The sequence below is a fragment of the Schistocerca americana genome, unplaced genomic scaffold, assembly GCF_021461395.2.
Source record: "Schistocerca americana isolate TAMUIC-IGC-003095 unplaced genomic scaffold, iqSchAmer2.1 HiC_scaffold_18, whole genome shotgun sequence".
NCBI lineage: Eukaryota > Metazoa > Arthropoda > Insecta > Orthoptera > Acrididae > Schistocerca > Schistocerca americana.
Window position 1 is genome coordinate 4754068 of NW_025725884.1, and position 20958 is coordinate 4775025.

General features: G+C 40.3%; 1 protein-coding gene across 1 annotated transcript; it reads left to right on the forward strand.

Moving 5' to 3' along the window:
- The first annotated feature begins 2388 nt into the window (after positions 1 to 2388).
- LOC124572276 (proline-rich protein HaeIII subfamily 1-like) lies at positions 2389 to 20606 on the forward strand. Its single transcript, XM_047131124.1, has 2 exons — positions 2389 to 2810; positions 20522 to 20606. Exons 1-2 carry the CDS (start codon positions 2389 to 2391, stop codon positions 20604 to 20606), a joined length of 507 nt encoding a protein of 168 aa, XP_046987080.1.
- Positions 20607 to 20958: the final 352 nt, after the last annotated feature.

Consider the following 20958-nt stretch of genomic DNA (forward strand, 5'->3'; position numbering starts at 1 on the left):
AGTCCTACATCACTTGGAGGGGAAAGGAAATTTCAAAACTGAAGTCTTTAAAGTAATCTGTAAGAGCACAGTTTGACAGAACTACAGGCAATGCATCATTATCCCATTTTGGTATACTCGAACATTTAATTGGGAAGCTGTTAGAGCAGTTGCTGTGGACAATTTTGAAGCAACTTTGTATTTTGGCCATGCACATCTCTGTGGTCATGGCTAACAGGGATGGAAGCTGATATTATGACAGCAGCAACACAATGTGACTAATGTGAACACATCCAATAAAGAGGAAACTGCAAATAAGAATTTTTTGTCGAGTAGTGACTTGAGTAAGAGCATAATTGGACTGGGGCAGCCCAACAACTAGGGTCCCAATGGCAGTCAAAACAAAGGAAATACAAGAAATTAAAATGGAAACAAAAAGTGGAAAAATAGGTAAAAACATCTGACTAAACACGGCCACAAATGTCCATAGCTCATTGAGGGGCTACAGCAGTGGTCTGGAATTAGTCCTCTGAAAGTGAACTAAATGGATTTTGGTCCACTCAGCTTGTGTCAGTTGCTAACAGGATGTGGCTTAACTTCCAGCACTGCAGTACCTCATGAGAAAGAAGTACTTTTATTCACTCTGTGAAGGCAGTACAGAATTCTCTGACCAGTCATTTGCACAGAAGTTGCTGGTGGTGACTGCACTGAAGTCATTCCACGTGGTACTGTGTTACAATCATTACTGTATGCCTCCTACCAGATTTAAACACATGATAATGAATTTAATAATGGTTACAGAGAGCCAAGGATGCTTGCACAAGGTAGACCAGAGTGGAGAACTGCATCAAACCCCATTCGGACTGACAATAACAACAACAAGAACAACTGCAGTCCATAAACTGGGTGAGTATGAGCCTAACACCAAGTGGTGTTTACTTTACAAACTCATTTTCTGCTACATCAGTTCCATACTGACTTCCCTCCTACCTCCCTCCCACCCACCCTACCTCCCACCTTTCGCACTGCAGTTCTGCAAGTATGAAATGTCTGAGATGAGTGGCAGTATAGTTACTTCCCACTCACCAAATCTATCACTCTTACTGAAGGGTGCAGTGATGTAAGACAGATTGTGATTTAGTAAGCAAATTGAGTGCACGGTCTTGCTATTGTTAGGTAGCACTGATTGGGACAAATGACCGACAGTCGAGATCAGATGGCCTCTAACAAAGCTGTGTTTAGTCAGGCTGTGGAGGATGCATGGGGAAATTACATGATGCAGTGTCCACAGTTGCATTTTTCCTCCATTACATGAAGGAAGAACAATCTGTGGACAAAGTTCATTGCTGTAGCCCAGGATTCAGACAAGAAATAAACACGTTTTGTCCAACAGAAATTAAATGTCATATTGTTTCTTATTCTACATACAGCATGAGGAAACACATGTACTCCATCAAATAAATGCAGCATACAGACCAATTTCTATATACAAACACCATCTAGAAACTACAAATTATCCTACTGCCCTGTTTTCTTATTTGGTCATGAGAGACTTTCCAATTTGTAATTTGCCTGTGTGTGTGTGTGTGTGTGTGTGTGTGTGTGTGTGTGTGTGTGTGTGTGAGAGAGAGAGAGAGAGAGAGAGAGAGAGAGAGAGAGAGAGAGAGAGAGAGAGAGAGAGAGAGAGAGAGAGAGAGAGAGAGATGTATTTTGCACATTTTTGGCCGAGGCTGATGGGTGGCAATAGAGTGGGAGAGAAATGAATTTGACATAACAAAAAATAGCCCTAAAAAGGGGCACTCTTGGTTTATTCATTTCATGTATGTAGGCAGAGAGCAAGTAAAGAGAATGTAATACTCAAAATATTAAATTAAAATAAATTTATTTCGGGTACAAGGATAATGCCAACTAGAACTAGCTCAAATTTCCTTCTCTCATCTTTGATATTTTTCCGTCACCAAGAGATTTTGTGCTGGCTCTCACTGGCAGAACACTGCACAGAAGAACAAGGAAAGAATGTAAAATGTTCTCAGTCCATAACATTTTATCCAGAATGCCTCTATTTCCGACTTCAGTCATGCACCCTGGCACTGAATCTGTGAGGCATTGGACCCATTTGTCAGAAGAAACAACCCCACCGAGGCTTCAAAAAAACCAGTCCAAAAGAGCATCAGCTATAAATGGTGTGTTTCACAGCCAGTTCTCTGTGTGTTCGTGCTACTTACACACACATAATTTCCATTGTGTTCAAGTGAGCAGTCTCTCACAGCCAGTCCATTACATTAATGTCTATCTTGGACAGCTGCAGTTGAATGAGCAGACCTATACACAAGTGAATATTCCTCCTGTAGCATGAATTCCCCTCCACAATATAGCATTCACACTAAATGCAGCACCACTTTCTTAAAAATGTGGGCATACGGACTGCTACTGAGGCGGGGGAAACCGACGCCCCCGGCGGGGGAAACCGACGCCCCCGGCGGGGGAAACCGACGCCCCCGGCGGGGGAAACCGACGCCCCCGGCGGGGGAAACCGACGCCCCCGGCGGGGGAAACCGACGCCCCCGGCGGGGGAAACCGACGCCCCCGGCGGGGGAAACCGACGCCCCCGGCGGGGGAAACCGACGCCCCCGGCGGGGGAAACCGACGCCCCCGGCGGGGGAAACCGACGCCCCCGGCGGGGGAAACCGACGCCCCCGGCGGGGGAAACCGACGCCCCCGGCGGGGGAAACCGACGCCCCCGGCGGGGGAAACCGACGCCCCCGGCGGGGGAAACCGACGCCCCCGGCGGGGGAAACCGACGCCCCCGGCGGGGGAAACCGACGCCCCCGGCGGGGGAAACCGACGCCCCCGGGAAACTGACAATCGGCTAGTATTACCTGTTGTCACCACTTATTTGCCATTATGTCTGGACCCTCACGGCTGCTAAACTACTGTTTGGTCTTGGTAAGACAACTTATCTGTGAAAAAATACATTTTTTCACATTGCATTCAGATGTAGCTCTGTGGCTGCCAGCCAGTGTAACATTTCCTCACTGAGTTCCTGTTTTATAGTGGATCATAGTGCGTGCAGTACAGCTTTCCTTGGCCCTCAACTAACTGCATCATTGGAACTGGGAAGTTGGTCACTCACTACAACTGCTTCGTATCTAGGGGAGGGATTAGTTGGCTCTTACAGGCAAGCTATGTGTTATCCTGCTGTGTGCTCAGTATCTTGAGCCAGGCATTCTGCTGATAGTGCCTCCTTCAACAAAATTCTTTAAAATTCTCTTTACAGTAGGGGTAGACTTCTGACATTCCAAAGATTCATCAATCACACAGGTTGATATTTTATCCAAAGTTCCCAATACTCAGGCAACTTCCACTCCCATAGTCACCCTTGGGGTGAATTTGTATAGCTTTAAAAATGCACGTTACTACCCCTCAATATTTGTCATGTCAACACAGGATACATAGAAATTCACGACTCTGCCAGATATGTGACAAGCATGGATGGAAAGCCAAATCATCTGCATACTGCAGACGTTTGCTTAACCTTGCACAGCTTACACTGAGGACAGGCCACATATTTGAACAAAATTTCCTTAAACATTTTTGCCATTTATCAGCATGACAAGAGAGAAATCAGCATTGGACTAATATGCCATTTCTGATGACTAACACCTCTGACAATACCTCAGTTACAGTCATCCACTCACAAGCAGCACCAGAGGAATATCACAGTCAAGCAAACATTAATGGTTTGAGTTGGAGCCAGGGCATGAGTAACGACAACCAAAGGTGTATTCATTTATTTCTTATGTCTGTTACTTGTAATTAGGGTCTCAGTGATGTTCTAAGGCCTTCCATGACATCTTCCACTGATCTGTGCCCGCAACTATTGTTGCTATGATGGTCTAACACAAGACTGCAACTCACCTCGCCATCATCTTCCTTATCTTCCCCTTCTCCCTGTTCCCGTTTTCAAGCACGATATGCAGTACACTAGGACTCCCAAACAAGAATAACATTGTGTGATGAAAACCTGAATAGTATTGTAAACCCCGTGAAGAAATTTGATCTCTTTTTGCTGTAAAAATGTTTGTGGAAGCGCACTTCACAATGTTGATATTGTGCTGGACTATACACAAGCACTGTAATGGAAAGTGAAGTTATAGTTTGGCACATGTGACAGATGAGATCTGATGGAATATGATCAAATGTTTTGTTGCAACACTTTGCTTACCTAGGCCTGCAACTGGATGATACTGTGAATCATTAGTTTTACTGTTTCTATTCTTTGCCATGAGGTCTGGTTTGTGTTCAAATAATTATATCAAACTTGGCACCCATTCTACATCTACATCAGTAAAGGCACATAAGTGAGTACTTAAGATGCCAGCATCCAAGTTCAAATGCATCTGGAAGCTTAATTGTTGGCATTCTTTTTTCTGGTAGTTCATAATAGATCTAATAGATTATAGTTAATATTCTCTGACAAGTAGCTGACCCAGTAATGTTGATAACTAATTTGATAATGCTGCCTGCCCATTCATTAGAGCTTTAATGGCTGTATGTAGGTGCAAAAGTACATCATTATTTGTTCACACTTTGTCAAAGTACTCTGGGAAATTTTAACCACTGCTTTAAACATTTAAGGATGGTAAGTATTAAGTGTGGTTGTAGTAGTGTGTAATATTTCTTATCATGAACTGTTAAAGGTATCATGTTTCATTCTGTCTTTTAAGAAGAGCTCTTCAAATGTTGCTTTTGTTGTTGGTTATTTTCTCTATCATAAAACATTATAACTTTCATGACTTTAGCTACAGGTAGTTTAATAAATGTATCTGAAACAGAGTGAAGCCCATACACAACAAGAGCAGCTATTTCATTACTCAGACACACAATTCCATTATTTGCATAAATGTCAAAAAAATCTGTCTCTCTTTCTAGTGAATTTGCAAAAACAATTAAAAAATGGAAATCTGTAGCTTTGAACTCTGCACCTTCAAGTTACCGTGCAATGCTTCTATCATTTCACCATGGAGAATGGATTTGGGACGAGCAGGTAATTTTGAGGCCATAACCTTCATTCTAAATCATGCAGAGATATATTTTCAAGCTGCAAAATGAAGAATATGAGTGGCAGTGGAAAACAAAAAACTTGTTGGTAAAACTGGTCTTCCATTCTTAGTTGCTTGAATGGTAGACAGTGAGCACTTAGAATCTGAATGCCAATAAATATACTAAGGCTAAGAGTGTGCTTATGTCAGTGATTTGAACCTTCCGAGAGTCAGGTCCATAACCTATGCAGTTAAGTAAGCGATCACTAGCATGAATACTGAGTTAGTATCAGACACCTCACATTTACCACACCAATGACACTCATCTCCCCGAGATCAATCCCTGGTCTGGTTTTTATGGCACTATTGCCAAATGGTCTGATCTTTCCAGGCTTTTGTCTAATATGGCACAATTGTTTGTTTGCTGATGAGTGTACACTGCCCCCTACCTCAGCACCTCAATGCCTCGAGCCATCACAATTCTTCAGAAATGAATTTAACAATACCATGGAAAGCACACAGGCACGACAAAAAAAAAAAAGAAAAAAAAACTGTAAGAAAGTGAGCTCTCAGTGAACAAGGCCTCTGTTATATATAGATAACATACACTCACATACTCACGCAAATGCAACTCTCACACACGTGATCACACTCTCTGGCAGCTGAAGCCAGGCTGCGAGCAGTTGCACATGATTAAACAGGCAATCACGTGGGGGTAAGGAGGAGGCTGGGACAAGGTGTGGGAGGGTAACAGGGTAGAAGTGAGCAACAGTAGATTGCTGGAGATGACCTGCAGGAGACAGGACATAATAAGGTTAAAGGCAATAGCAAAGAGGGTCACACTCAAAACAGTACCCTGAGGCACACCAACTTCCTGGTAAAGGTGTCTGACAAGGCAGTACCAACATTCCTTGAAAAATCAATACTTTAAAAATATCTGAAGGACATGGGGCATGTGGCCTCAGAAGTGCCACATGTAGAGAGATCAAGAGTACCCATCCTTCAGAAGGTGTTTCAGGCATTCTGCAAATTTAAAAACACTGGCAGTGTCTGATATATCCACAGAAAACCATTCGCGACACACGTTGACAAAGTGATGAGATGGTCAGCTGCAGGACGGCCTGATCAAAATCCGCACAGTACAGTGGTCAGTGAATTGCCACACTCTAGTCACTATACCAGCCAGGCATGAATTACATGTTTCATCAGTTTGCAAACACAGCTTGTGGGAGAAATGGGGCAGTAACTAGAAGGAAGGTATTTTTCCGTACTGGGCTTGGGTATGGGTATGGGAATGACAGTGTCTTTATGCTGGCATCTGGCAAACGGCGCCCTCTGCCCAGATGCAGTTGTACATAAGAAAGAGCAAGTGCTTGCCCACAAAAGAAAGGTTTAGGAACATCTGAATGCAAACATCGTCCAGCACTGTGTTGGAGGATCGATAGGAAGTGAGAGCAAGTTCTCGCCCCCTCATACTAAAGGCAGCTTGTAGCACTCGCTAATCTGTCAAAATAAGGGTACTACCCAAGCCTCCTCCACTTGTTTCTGGTGGAGGAAGGCAGAATGATAGTGGGTGGAGCTTGAAATCTCCGCAGAATAGCAGCCCAATGGATCTTGGTCCTGCAGGGCCCATACAACAGATGAGGTAGTGGAACTGTTAGAAGAACTAGTTAAGGAAATCTAGCTAGATTTTTGCTATCCTGAAGGGTGCAACGACACTGTGCATGCAACTGTTCATAATGAATGCAGTTTGCCATCATAGAATGATGGTTAAAAACATGGAGAACACATCTCTGCATGTGAGTTGAGTCACAACACAGCTCAGTCAATCAAGGCACTGGGACATGGCACAGTAAAGATGAAGGGCGAGAATGGAATATTGTGTGGTGGTAATGATGGCATTTGTAAGATACTCTACCTGGACATCACAACTGGAGAAATTATGTTACTCAAAGGGTGCCAGGGAACAGTAAATCTCTAGTCATCCCTAGAAAGTTGCCATTTGGGTGTGCATATATGTGGGGTAGGAGTCAGAAAATGGATAGCAAATGGTAAATGGTTGCTCGAGTACGTACTAGAGACAGTGATGAGATGATGGGCAAATTGGGCAGTGCAGGAGATTTCCAGATATGGGTAGGAGTGCATGTAGTTAAAAGGAAGATGGGTACTCCCACGATAAGGCAAATTAGGTTAAGGTGACAGAAGTTCAGCCTAGAGGGCACCTCTCTGTCAGGTTCTGGGAGATTTCCAAAGAGAATGGTGTGCATTACAGTCAACGAGCAGCAGAAAGGGGTGAGGGAGTTGGCCAGTAAGCTGGATGAAGAGTGTCCATGACACGGAATGACTGAGGGATGTAAACAGTACATATGGAAAAGTTCAGGAGAGGAATGTAAAACACGGACAGGAATAGCTTCAAGCTGGGTAGTCAGGGAGAAATGTTGACTTTGAACGTCCTTCCATATGAGCAGCATGACTCCCCTCTCTCCTCCTACGATATGGAATGCCATCTTTGGAGAGAGGGAGTCAAAGCAGACTGGGAAGAAATACAAAAGCTCAAATCAGTCAGGAGGATGCAATTTTGTTTCCTGCAGGCAGAGAACTAGCAGAGGCTGCGATTCCAAGAGCAGCTGCAAGTCATCTTTTTGGATTGAAGGCCACTAATATTCCATTGGAATAATGTCATGATTAGGAAGAAGGAGGAGGAGGAAAGAGATGGAGAGGTGGCACCTCAGCGGCCATTCCTGTGTTACATTCTTGACTGCATTTACATAAACTTATGGCTCCTCTTTTTTGGTTTCTTAAACATTTTATTTTATCTGACACATTCCTGACCTTTATGATTTGTGCCACATATTGGTCCTAAACAACAAGATGTATGAAAAAGAAACCACTTACTGGATAAAGGACTGTTTGCCATGGTCATGGGAGCTGGCAAGTAAGTCAATGCAAGATCTGAAAGATCACAAGAATGATCATTCAATTCTGTTTAATATACCAGAGACCTATATTAATGTTACTGAAAGCAAATCCCTAATGACAAAAGTAACTAAACAGTTACTTTGAAATCACACTGCACAATTTGTGATGCACGTGCTTAAGTACACTACGGTAGTTTTATTGAATTACTAATCAACACTTGTCAAACATAACAAACACTATGACAAGTATACCTCTCAAAGTAGTTTACTTGGTAGTTATTTCACAAGCAGGAAAGTATTTTCAGAAGAGTTTAGGAAGTTGGATAGGCCATGAATGTATGAAGGAGAATGAGTCTGATATCATTCTAGAAAGGTACTTTGAAATGTGTTTGCAATTGCGAGTACCTGTCATTTGTGTTTGTGATATTTGCTCAAAAATGGAGAAATCTCAGTTCCCAACTGCAATCAGTAAGCATTTTAGACAACAGTAAGTGATAAGTGTCAATTTTAAGGAATATTTATTGTCATGTTTAATGAGTATCAACTATGGTGTAACACATCGCTTTGGTAAAGGTGTACATCTCACAATGTCTACAGTACCGATGGACAATGGTCACCACCACAAAGTGATTATTATTTTTTTTTAATTCAAATGACGGCTTTAAACTTTTATACCCTTCTCTGTTGTGCATAATGTGGTGTCACCGCCAGACACCACACTTGCTAGGTGGTAGCCTTTAAATCGGCCGCGGTCCGGTAGTATACGTCGGACCCGCGTGTCGCCACTATCAGTGATTGCAGACCGAGCGCCACCACACGGCAGGTCTAGAGAGACTTCCTAGCACTCGCCCCAGCTGTACAACCGTCTTTGTAGTGATGGTTCACTGACAAAATACGCTCTCATTTGCCGAGACGATAGTTTAGCATAGCCTTCAGCTACCTCATTTGCTACAACCTAGCAAGGGGCCCATATCAGTTACTATTGATATTGTGAATCATGTACCATCAAGACAGACGTTCATCATTAATGGATTAAAGTTAAGTATTCCACCAGCTAAGTCAGTTTTTCTAAATTCTAATTTCCTTGTCCTGTTCCAGACCTCACGCCAGCCTGCGTGAGTTAAAACGCATGCATTTTGGCCTCCTCTAGTAACACCTGCCAACCACAACACACAAAATCTAGTGGAAATTGATGCAGCATATCTGCAGGGTGGGATAACGATAATTAGTTTATCGTTCTTCACAGTTCATGATGATTTCAGTGTTTTATTCTATCATGATGATGATGATACCTGGTTAGGGGGCACTCAATGGCGTGGTTATCAGCATCCACACGAATCCCCAAATTTTACATGGTCCAGCCATGCCACTTTCACAAATGATGATGGCAACACAAACAACCAGTCCGTGGGTTTATTCCTTGCTGTCTCATTCTTGTTCAGCAATGTGCCTTCCCCCTAGAACTGTCAGCATCATGACAACTGCCATTACATCAGGAGAACGAAGATGAAGTCGAGCTGTCAGTAAGATTCTGTACACTAACCAATGACACATGACTTGACATTAATAATTAAAGAGAGTTACTTGTTTTAAATTAAGAGCCAGTATATGAGTGGTCTTTCAGATATTTTTTGGTTCATTTAGCAGGTAATTTAGACTTGAGATAGCATTTCAGTTAACAGTGCTAAAGAAGTTGCAAAGTTTGTGATGTCAGGAAACAGACTGCCATGGGAGATGCAATGAGACTGAAATGGAGATGAATAGGATATTAATAAAGGAGTTTATTTGATTAAGCAAGTTGGTAGTGTGCAGAGTAGCTCAGAATAGGAGGAAGTATTTTAACGGTTCAAAGCCCTGAGCTGATGAAATATGTCCTCACCCTGGGAGGAGGACAGGAAGCAGTGTGGGGTTCATTACATGCCACAGAACCAAACTTTATATGCTACTGGTGAAAATCACACTTGCTCTGCCAGTCTCATACGTGCATCCACTACTTTCACTCACCTGAGCGATGGGGCGCGTGCCTTCCTCCTCAGCAGGGCCTGATTGACAAAAAAAGAATTTGCGTGTTAATATAAAAAATACTTTATCTGCACAAGTAAAACAAACTAGTGATAAACTAAGTGTGTTTCAACATGACCTGATAAAGAACAGAATCAATTGTTTCTATCTTTTAGAAAAAGTACGGATCAGTGTATAATTGAGCATCTAATCTACTCAATTATAAACAACCATCAATATTACCGAGTTCCAGAAAGCCAGAACTTTATTCCGGTTGTACGCTTGCTATCTGAAGACTGGCAGGGACAAATAAATGTTTATTGTCATCATTTCACATAATTATTGATCAAATTTTAAAATCTGCTTAATAAAACATACAATCTTATGTTACACAGTTAACACAGTGTCACGTTTAACATTTAGGAACTGTGTGTAAGCTTGTTTATGCACCTTCACTACTTGCATTCATGTACCGACATTATATTCATCCAGTATTTGGCAATGAGAGCACTTGGTGTTTTGCAGAAAACTTCACCAATAATTTTAAATTATGATGAATTTCTCTCACAGATACCCCACAGAAACTAATAGCAAAAATGTTTATCACTTACCACATTTTTGCTGTTTGTGCAGTAATAATGCCACATCAAACACATTCAATGTAACACTCCTTTCTTTACTTACAGATGGGTACAAGTAGTGAGGAGAATGAGTGGCAGGTGAGGCAGATTATTTCTCAGGTGGATTTTTTGTAGAGGTGAGACAGAAAGAAAATCTGATGCGTATGGGAACAGGATGGATTAGGAGACATAATAGGAATGAGGTGGAAGTGGGTGGAGTAGCATCTGGCTGGTGTTTTACAATTCTGCCTTATGCCACAGAACAGAGGTATGTCAGTTGCTGGCATCTGAACAGGCTTGAAACTGAAACTCACCCTCAGTGCAGCGGATCTTGCCAATGACAGCCACTGCACGGTTTCCACCCTGGAGCCATGCGACACTGGACAACTTAACAGTATTTCTCCACTACATAGCCTTTGTAGGGGAATGTGCAGTGGCTCACTAGCCAACCCAAGTTCCAGACTCGACATCAACTATCTACTTTGGAATGCATGACTATATTAATAAGAATGCGGCCCACAATATTGGCATTGCCAGTGCTACCTACAGCAGTGTTTGTCAGTTGTTACAGACAGAGTGCTCAACTGGAAGCTTCAAGAATAGTTTTCATATTAGTGGCAATCTTTTCATGCATCAGGGCTTTCTCTTCCTTGCCTTCATCAGAAAGTTGTTTCATTTGCTTCATGTTGGCATGTACCATCTGTGCCACAATGAAACACTCTTCCTCTTGTCCACTCAGGAACATCTCTCTTCTAGTGCTTTTATAATTCCTTTTTTGTCTCTGGAAGCTTTTTACCAGTGTCTTGTCATCCATTAGGTAGCCTTCATCTCTGTGTTCAAGTGCTTCTGCATAGTGTTTGAATGGTTTTGCTCCGTGTTCAAATGCCTTGTGGCACTTCTTTCTTTCATCCTGGTATCTTTCTGCCTGCACCATTCCACATCATCATACCTCCTTACTGATGTCTTGGCCCAATTTCTGTATTTTTCTTCCAGGTGTGTGCCTCATGGTTGACACTGCCATCTCCTCCATGGGGATGACAGTTCATACTTTTGGCTGCTGTTACAGTCAAGACTTTTCCTCTGAGCACAGCAACATTGGAATCTAGGACATCATCAGTGCAGCTTGCAGTGCTCAGCTTAGCTCATATTAGTGACAACCTTACAGCATATCAGGAGTATTTTTATGTTGCTTGCACTAGGAAGCTGTTTCACTTGCCCAACATTATCATGTGCCTTCTGTGTTGCAATGAAGTTCTAATGTTCATGGCTACCTGAGCACATCTCTCTCCTTGTGCATGGATCATCCACATTAGGTGGGACATATGACCACGAGTGTGGGTGGCAGATGGGGCAAGGCAGCTCCCTGCTGGACTCCCTGTAGAGAGGTGAGGCAGAAAGATGAACAGATTGGTCTGGGATCAAACTGTAGTGAAAGTCTTGATGGGAAATATTTTATGAACAAAGGTACTGGCACCAGAGACAAATCTAGTGAAGAGGAAGTGATACTGTATTATCAGCCATTCTCTCCAAAAGCATTGACACATTCATCCCACATGCTTCAGTTGTTTTCACTCTACTATACACTCCCAGCACCTTCATTTCAGAGGTGATCAGCTTTCATATGTTATAAAGTAGATCATAGAAACCTTATTTCTGCTGACTGTATTCTTCATAACCACCCTCCCCGTAATTCAAAAGACAGCTCCATAAATAATTGTAAACAATTAATTCCAAGAAACTATTGAGACATTCAAGACAAAATAAGGAAAAGAAAACAAATGTCTCCAGTACACTATCTCATGAGAAAGAAGAAAAACAGTACATCAAGAGAACAGTATCTGTACATTTGTGGTGGTAGATTTCCAACTACAGTCACGATTTTGATATGATTTTCATTAATAAAGACATGCATTAATTTTAGTTACAAGACACAGACATCAGTTTTCTTCAAGAATGGGTTATCAGTGAAAATACATGTCAAATAGTATATACCTAGCAAATAATGTAACAAAGATAAATAATATCTACACTGTCTTTGCCATCCACAATTAAGCCAAAGATAGGAAGCTCCTTCTACAAAACATACTGTACTCACTTCTGTACCAACAAAGAAAAAAACACATTCTAGCATCACCTGTCAGCTTCTGGGTTCTAATTGTACATAAACTGAACAACAGATCACAGTACACAATGAAATGGGACATTCCTATGGTTATGCAGATTCTGAAACAAACATTTTGGCAGGACCTTTATGTCTGATTGACCACAGAAAGGTTAAGGGAGCCCCTGAAAATGTTAGTATCAAATAACTTATGGTAGTACTGAACGCATCAGCTATGACCATTTATAAACTAGATTCACACCCAAATATTTCCATTTAAGTTACTACCATAATAGGTTGTACAAAAAGGTTCAGTTTTGAAATACAAATCATCCTCTGTTTCTTCTACTCACATCATTCATTCATTCATTCATTGGAGTACCACTGTTTGATTAAGCCTCTTCCCTGGCTTCTCCTGGTATTCTGGTCTCAAGCTACAGGCATTGCAGCTTGTAGTCCATGTAGCCTGATATCCACTCAATGCCTCTCACCAGACTGTCACCTCAATGTTCCCCCCACTCACCTCTCTAGGATAGGAGCATGTAATTGTCTTATCCTATCTGTCACTCACTCCATCACTACATTTGTCACTCATCTCCACTACCTCCCCACTACGTCTCCTACTCCTGCCTGTTCCCTGTCCATTTTTCTGTTTCCTTTTCCCTCCCTGTAATTCTCAGCACACATATTTCCACAGCTATATAGGTAAACTTTGTATTTCTGTAAGTCAGTAAATACTCGCCCCAAATCAAAGTCCTCAATATTCAAAAACATAAATATAATAAAATATATTGTGATTTCTGGATTCTAATTAAATTGTGTATGGTGGACTGACTAAGGGGTTGCAGAAATCACATAGATAAGAACTATAAACCCACTATCCAATCAAAATACCTGGGCACCCTTATGTAACGGGCAACTGAGCATTTTAATTCAATGAGAGGTGGAGCAACTATTATAGGAAGTGAAATGATAATTAAATGGACACCCTAGCTGCAAACATGCGGTGATGTACTTCATTGGGGAAATGTTGAAAATGTGTGCCCCGACCGGGACTCAAACCCGGGATCTCCTGCTTACATGGCAGACGCTCCATCCATTTAATCATCATTTCATTTCTAGCAAAGCTGCATGGTTATCCATGGCAATTGTTCTTTCGGCAACAGATACTGCCATCATACATATTATAGGAAGTGGCAGGTAATACTGTTTTGTAAGCAGACTTCATCAGTCAGGGATCTGAGTACACTGAACATGGACTTTTCTTTGCATTACACCTGAATAATTAACACAGGGATGAATTTCAGCCCTTCAAGCTTGCCCAAGTCAGCTGTCAGCGATGTGACAGTTAAGTGAAAATGTGAAGGAACAACCAATGCTACATGAAGTCCAGGCACACACAGTATGCTGATGGACAAGTGCTTCTATCATTGTGGTAGGAAATAGTAAAAACCAGCTTGCAGTTAGCTGCTGCAGTCACTCTTCAGTTTTGAAGTGCAGCTAGGAGCCCGCTAAGGAAATGGCTGTGTACAGGGAGTTAGAAAAACTGGTTACAGTGGCTGAGCAGGTTCTGGAAACAACAATTCTGTTCAACATAAAGTCACACTGACTGTAGCATAAAAACCCATGACTGCTGTTGAGTGGATGAGTGGAAACGAGATTTGGAGTGACAAACAGTGCTATACTCCGTGGGTATCTGACGGAAGAATTTGAATAGAGTGACTACTCAGTGAACATTATCCGCCATTAACTCTACTGCCAACAATGCAGTGCAGAGCAGGCAGTGTAACAATATGCAATTTCTCCTCTTTAACTTGTTCTCCCCTTATTGTACTTCAGGATATGATAAATGCAGAAGGGTAAGTACATATTTGACAGTGTTGTGTACAATACACAGCAGAGGAACAATTCACAGACAACGACCGATTTGATCAGCTCAACACTTGTACCTCTCATGGATCAGCATTGTTAGGCAAAGGCTTATAACCAGTGGCATTCCTGAAGAAGGCTTGCCTGCCGATGTTCCAACCTGAAAGCAATGGATCGTCTTAGGGATTAGTTATAAATGGCATTTTCACTCCATACCCTGTGTCCAATATTTCTACCTTGTCTGGTATCAGCTATCTAGGAAGAATGGGATGGCATCCACCCACAGAGATTTCGAAATGTCAAAGTGTCCCCAGAAGAGTTCAAGTCCTCAAAGGAGAACACAAAATCTTAATGTCCACTAATAGGTGTCCAGATACATTTGATTCTCTAGTGTACAGAGCAGGAATGTAAGCCTGCCACAGTGGGCTCTTACTCTTACTCACCAGGTGACTTCGCTGCACCTGCAGTACTGGGTCCAGCCTCTGGTGACCGTAGCCGCTGTTGTTCTGCACTGGATACTATTGTACACACAGAGAGAAAACATCTTTCAAGTACTTTATGTTCACTTTAGTGACATGCTCTTAAATTATGGCTGCGATTGAGGGTAAATTTGCGTATTTTATCATGGACAATGATGTACTGAGGCTATAACCAATCTCAGAAGCCATAGTTACAAAAAGAAATCCACATTCATGGCATATAGGAAAAAAAATTTAAAAAACTTTGGACTGTGTTCACTGGGCACCATGTTCACAGACTGTGCTTGTATGTACCACTCCAGAGGAGAGATGCACATATCAATGACTTCTTGTCAATGAATGCCATTTTGAAAGAAGTTTTGTGTACACATTATGAAAAGAGCAATAGAAAACAACATGTCAAACATAAACGTACAGATATTGTTCATTAGTGTTATTTCTATTTTGTGTGTGGTGACTTACATCAGGGGACAATATGCACCTTCAGCACTGTACAGCTATCGCAGCAGCTTTGGGTGCCAAACTACATGTGTTAAAATAAGTATTCTGTGGGGTCACCACACTGTCCTGTAAAGCAATAGGCTGCCGAAGGAGTTATTTCAACAACTGATGTATGTTGTGAGACACAGAAGAGGAACCTTCAAAATTATTGTGAGTGTCTCTTTTATACTGAATGAAGGTGATCTTTTAGTGTAGTTCATGAGTGTGATGATGAAGGGAATAAATAATTTGTTAAGTCAAAAGTGACATAGTAAGTTATTTATATAAATGTGATGCGTCAAAGGCATCAATTTTGAATTTTAAAGTAATTATAACAGAGTTTGAGAAGAAGTATAGAAGATAAGGTACAGAATATAATACATCATTGTATTAAATAATTACACCACATGACACCTGACTGCAGTGTTAGGGGACAAACGACATGAAAGGGAAGCTGTGTTGACAGAGGAGTGAGACAAGTGTCAGAGTCCTGCACAACTGAGTAAGCGAGCACAAAATGTGAGATCAGGAGACCACAGCCTAACTTGATAGGCTGCCCACCCCACCTGTCATAGACATGCACAGAAGTTGTGACTGAGCCTTATACAATGTACAGATATAGTTTAAGTCCTTTTGGTCACACATATTATAAACTTGCCAGCCAGTACTATAGGCAAAATGTCAAAGGTGGTGGTGTATGCATTTATCTAAATCCCAAGCTTAAATTTAAGTTAAGATATGAGGCTAAACCATTAATCATAGAAAAGAAAGTAATTGTTGCAGCAATTTGCAGATCACCATCTGGAGATACTGAAGTCTCTCTTAAGAATTTGGAAGAAATGCTAGACATTTTTCTCAAATGAGAACTCTGCCATAATTCTTTGTGGTGACTTTAATATTAATCTATTGGTCCAGAGTTCAGTAAAATACAAGTTTTTAGACATACTAAAAGCTTCAACTTGTTTCCCCACGTATCAGCTCCCACTAGAACAACAGATTCCAGTGAAAGCCTAATAAATAACATCCTCTCAAATGTGGTCACACATGAAGTTGCAGTTACAAATGTGAATATAGGATTATCAGATCATAATGCACTAACCTTTAATCTCACTGCAACTCCCAAGGAGGGGAAAATAAAAAGGAGTACAAACGATTTTTCTCTACTGAAAATTGTAATCAGTTCAAAAATAATGTTAAAAATACAGTTTGGCCAGAGGTCTTGGCACAAACAAACACAAATGATGCTTACAATACATTTGCTTCCACTTTTATGGCATACTTTGAAATGTGCTTCCCAAAAAAGCTTTTGAGTTACAGATCATCTGGATCCAAAGGGACCTGGAGTACACCCGGAATTAAAACGTCAAGTGAAACCACGAAATTACTAAGTTTAAAGTTAAAAACATGTCATGATCAGCAGTTTGTTGAGTATGTGAGAACATACAAACAGACTTACCACAAAGTAATATCAAAAGCAAAATTATTAAGTAATGATAGATTAATAAGGCAGGCTAGTAACAAGTCCAGAATGATGAGGTAAAAAAAAAGAAAAAAATTTGGGTCAAACTAAAGAACAGGAAATCCATCTTAAAAATAATGAAAATATCCCCATAGAAAAAACGCCATGGCAAACAATGTAAACAATTATTTTGTTAATATTCCCCTTACTTTAAGCAACAATTAACAGTGATGTCTCCAATGGTAAATACCAGCATGATGGCAATCCCATCAGACGAGCATTAAGTTCTAAAAGTCATTAAATGCTTGAAATCCAAATTGTCCTCTGGTTTGGATGATGTACCTGTATCAATAATTAAAAAATTGCTCCACGTGTTGTCGAACCTATAGAGCACATAGCAAACTTGTCCCTTAGTGAAGAGATATTTCCGGATAAAATAAAATCTCTAAAGTGATACCTCTACACAAAAATGGTGACAGACATAAAATAGAAAATTACCAACCTATATCTCTCCTCCCATACTTCTCCAAAATACTTGAGGAATTTATGAAAATCAGGGTTACAAAATATCTAGAAAAACATAAACTAATAAATAACAGTCAACATGGCACAGTACAGAAACAGCCATATTGCACAGAAATAGTAAGAAATTTTGAGTCAAATAAACAGGTTGTTGGAATTAATCTAGATTTAGCCAAAGCCTTCAATACTGTGAACAATGTAATATTACTAGGGAAACTTGAAGCAATATGCATCAGGGGTACCGTTAAAAATTGGTTTGAATCCTATCTGCAAAACAGGTCACAAGTTGTTGAGCTGAGGTCATCTAAGAATCTTCACAATTTTAAACCCATATCTGAACCAAAACAAATTTAAATAGTTATTTCTCAGGGCAGCATTCTGGGCCCATTGTTATTTCTAGTTTATATCAATGATATGCAGGCTCCAGACAGTTCAGCCAAAATTCTACTATTTGCAGATGACACGAGTATCATCATTAGTGATAAAAAAGAATCACTGTGTACTACAGCAGAAAAAATGCTCATACATACAGTCATGGTTATATTAAAATAAGCTGACATTAAATAGAAAGAAAACGAACTTTATACAGTAAGGGAGAAAGTGACAAGGGGAAAATATGTGCCTTATGCTGGATAGCAAAGAAATAGAAAAAATGTGCACCACGAAGTTTCTGGGAATGCGAATTGACCAAGATTTTAACTGGAATGAATACAGTTTTTATATTACTCAGTAACTTGGCTCAGCATGTTTTGCCTTAAGAATAATATCCAAGGTATGTAGCAAGGAATATATTAGAGTGGTGTACTTTAGTTATTTCCGATCAGTTGCTAGCTGTGGCACAAGCTTTTGGGGAGAAAACCAGGTCAAGACAAAATGACATTTTTATTATGCAAAAAAGAGCTATTCGTATCATGACACACAGCCCACCACAAACTCGCTGTAGACCCTTATTCAGACAACTGAAGATACTGACAATACCATTGATATATATCTTTAAATGCCTGGAAATGGTCAGTAAAAATAACTGCGATCTCCAAATCAACTCAAGCTACCATGATCACAATACAAGGCATTGTAAAGACTTCCACATTCCCTATGTAGCAAAAACTAGAAGTCAGAAACATGTTAGGCAATTAAAGAATTGAAAGGTAAAAATAATTAAAGCATTAAGTAAAACAAAATACTTGATGGAAAAATGCTACTAGAGTAAGCAAAGACCTGTCTCAGACTGTGGATTGAAACATGTACTTACTTTTTAAAAAATTTAAACTAATTTAATTGTGTTTTCAACTTCATAATTATGGTACTTATGAAAAATCTGTTAATCATCTGTAATACATTTTGTGTACAAGGCGTAGTTCATGGTCTGTGATTGTTTATCATGAGCACGTACTTTTGTTTTTGTGTAATAAGTTCTTGTACACTACTTATGTACTATGTGTATGTAATTTGTTTGGCTGTTTGTATATGTTCGTCCATTTATTTTGTGTATGTGTTGTTATGAGTTACGTGTAATCAAATGACAAATCCTGTATCACGTGTGTGATCTATTGGACGCTAAATAAATAAATAAATAAATTAATTAATTAATTAATTAATTAATTAACAAATAGACATCCAAAGGAACAGACACCACACTTTTATAAATATTCATGCCTGATGTAATATTGGCCTTTCAGTCCAAATGCACTGCAATGTCAGATATCCCACAGAAATATAGTAGACCCGCAAGCAAAGAAGGCTAATATACAGGGTACACTACTGTGGAGATTTGGGTTAGGAAAGAAACAGACTGATACCCAGAGTGCAAAAGAAATTTTCATGTGTCACTATTCAGTTGTTTCAATGTGCTATTGCAGTAGAAGTCAAATTTCTTTCATCAGGCCTCAATAATGTTTCACTCCGAAGACATTCAATATGTCTATAATGCTTGGCTACATCCAGCAATGTCTTCTCATGTATGTGTAAATAATCCTGCAACATGGGACAGCCAATGCAGTGAGCAGTAAGACTGGAATCAATGCATACACATTGAGGAAGTAAATAGGGGGGATCTAATCAGTGAAGTATAGAGTACAATTTGATTGGTTAGCGATGGAAACATCACGTCTAGTAGGTACGTATTCCACATATACAGCTCTGCATTATTTTGTTTCCAGTCAGGAACCACTCATTTAAAGCAACACATTTGTGATAAAACCCACACTGACACAGCTCCTTCAGAGATAGCGGAAGTAATAAACAACAGTATAGCACAGAAGTGTGTTGCAATGTGTGCCAAAGACACGAGTCCTCAAAGCTGTTTCTGATGAAGGTTGCAAAAAACTAGGCCAATGATTAACACATTTAGGTGCACAGTATATAGAATTCTGTAGTTCAGATGCCATACTGCATGCCATCTCTTGTGAACTTTGTTTTCTTTACACCTAAATTTCTGGATTTAGGAGCACACGAGTAAATGCTATGAAAATCAAAGGAGAGTAATGCTGTTTAGAACATTTCACTGGACATGTTTCATAATTTTCTTACTGTCTCCAACCAGGATACCAGAACAATAAAACTTTTTGGAAAACTGCAAAAGGATTTTTTGTTTTGTTCTGATCTCTATGTTGTTTGTTATAATTGAAAATTGAAGTAATCACTGAATAAAACAGGATTCTCAGTCTTTTACATTTATTAACCTTCAAAATAAGCAAGGTTTTCCACCAAAATAGCAGGGTTCTCAGTGTTCCATAACCGCCATAAACCACTCTGAACTAGAATGATCACACCATTCCCCTCCCCACCCTTTCCCATGTGCTGAAATCACAATAATTTGTTTCAAGACAAAATTATCATAAACACTAAAAATCAGATAATGTGACTCATTTGTGGAACATCTGCAGTGCTTACCATAATCAGGGTCCCTGGCGAGCACACGAAGTATAATTAATTTCTTAAGCTGCTTTACTCGCATTTCCTTCTCATCTATCTCATTAATTTCAGAACAGCATGCTTCACAGAGCATTCCTTTTCTGTCAATTTCTACGTTCCTCATATGTATAATTTCAGCCAGCCTCTGGCTGAAGCTAATTCTGCTGGTGTTGGTGAGGGCAGTCATGGGAGTCCCTGTAATTCCCACCACTTCACGGCATAAAAAGCAGCTGCTTGCACTGGCTGGTAGATGTTCTTGGAACTGGAAGTAAAAGCATACACAAACCTGTGTTAAGTATTTGTCAATATTCATTTGTGTTACATTGGACTACAGTACTGCATACCCTAAAAGGAGTGCCTGTAACTACTATAACCAGTTATATTTTTGACAGTCTTTTTGTTGTGCCTATCTCCAACTCAGCATCTCTGTTTAATGGTGAGTAGCAACTTTCCTTTCCAGGTCAACTTGGGGACAAGCTAGTTAATTTTAGGTGTATGTGTAATGCTGTGCTCTAATATGAAAAGTCACAGTGAACTACTTATCCAATTCTTTGACATGAGCTCTTCTATCCTAC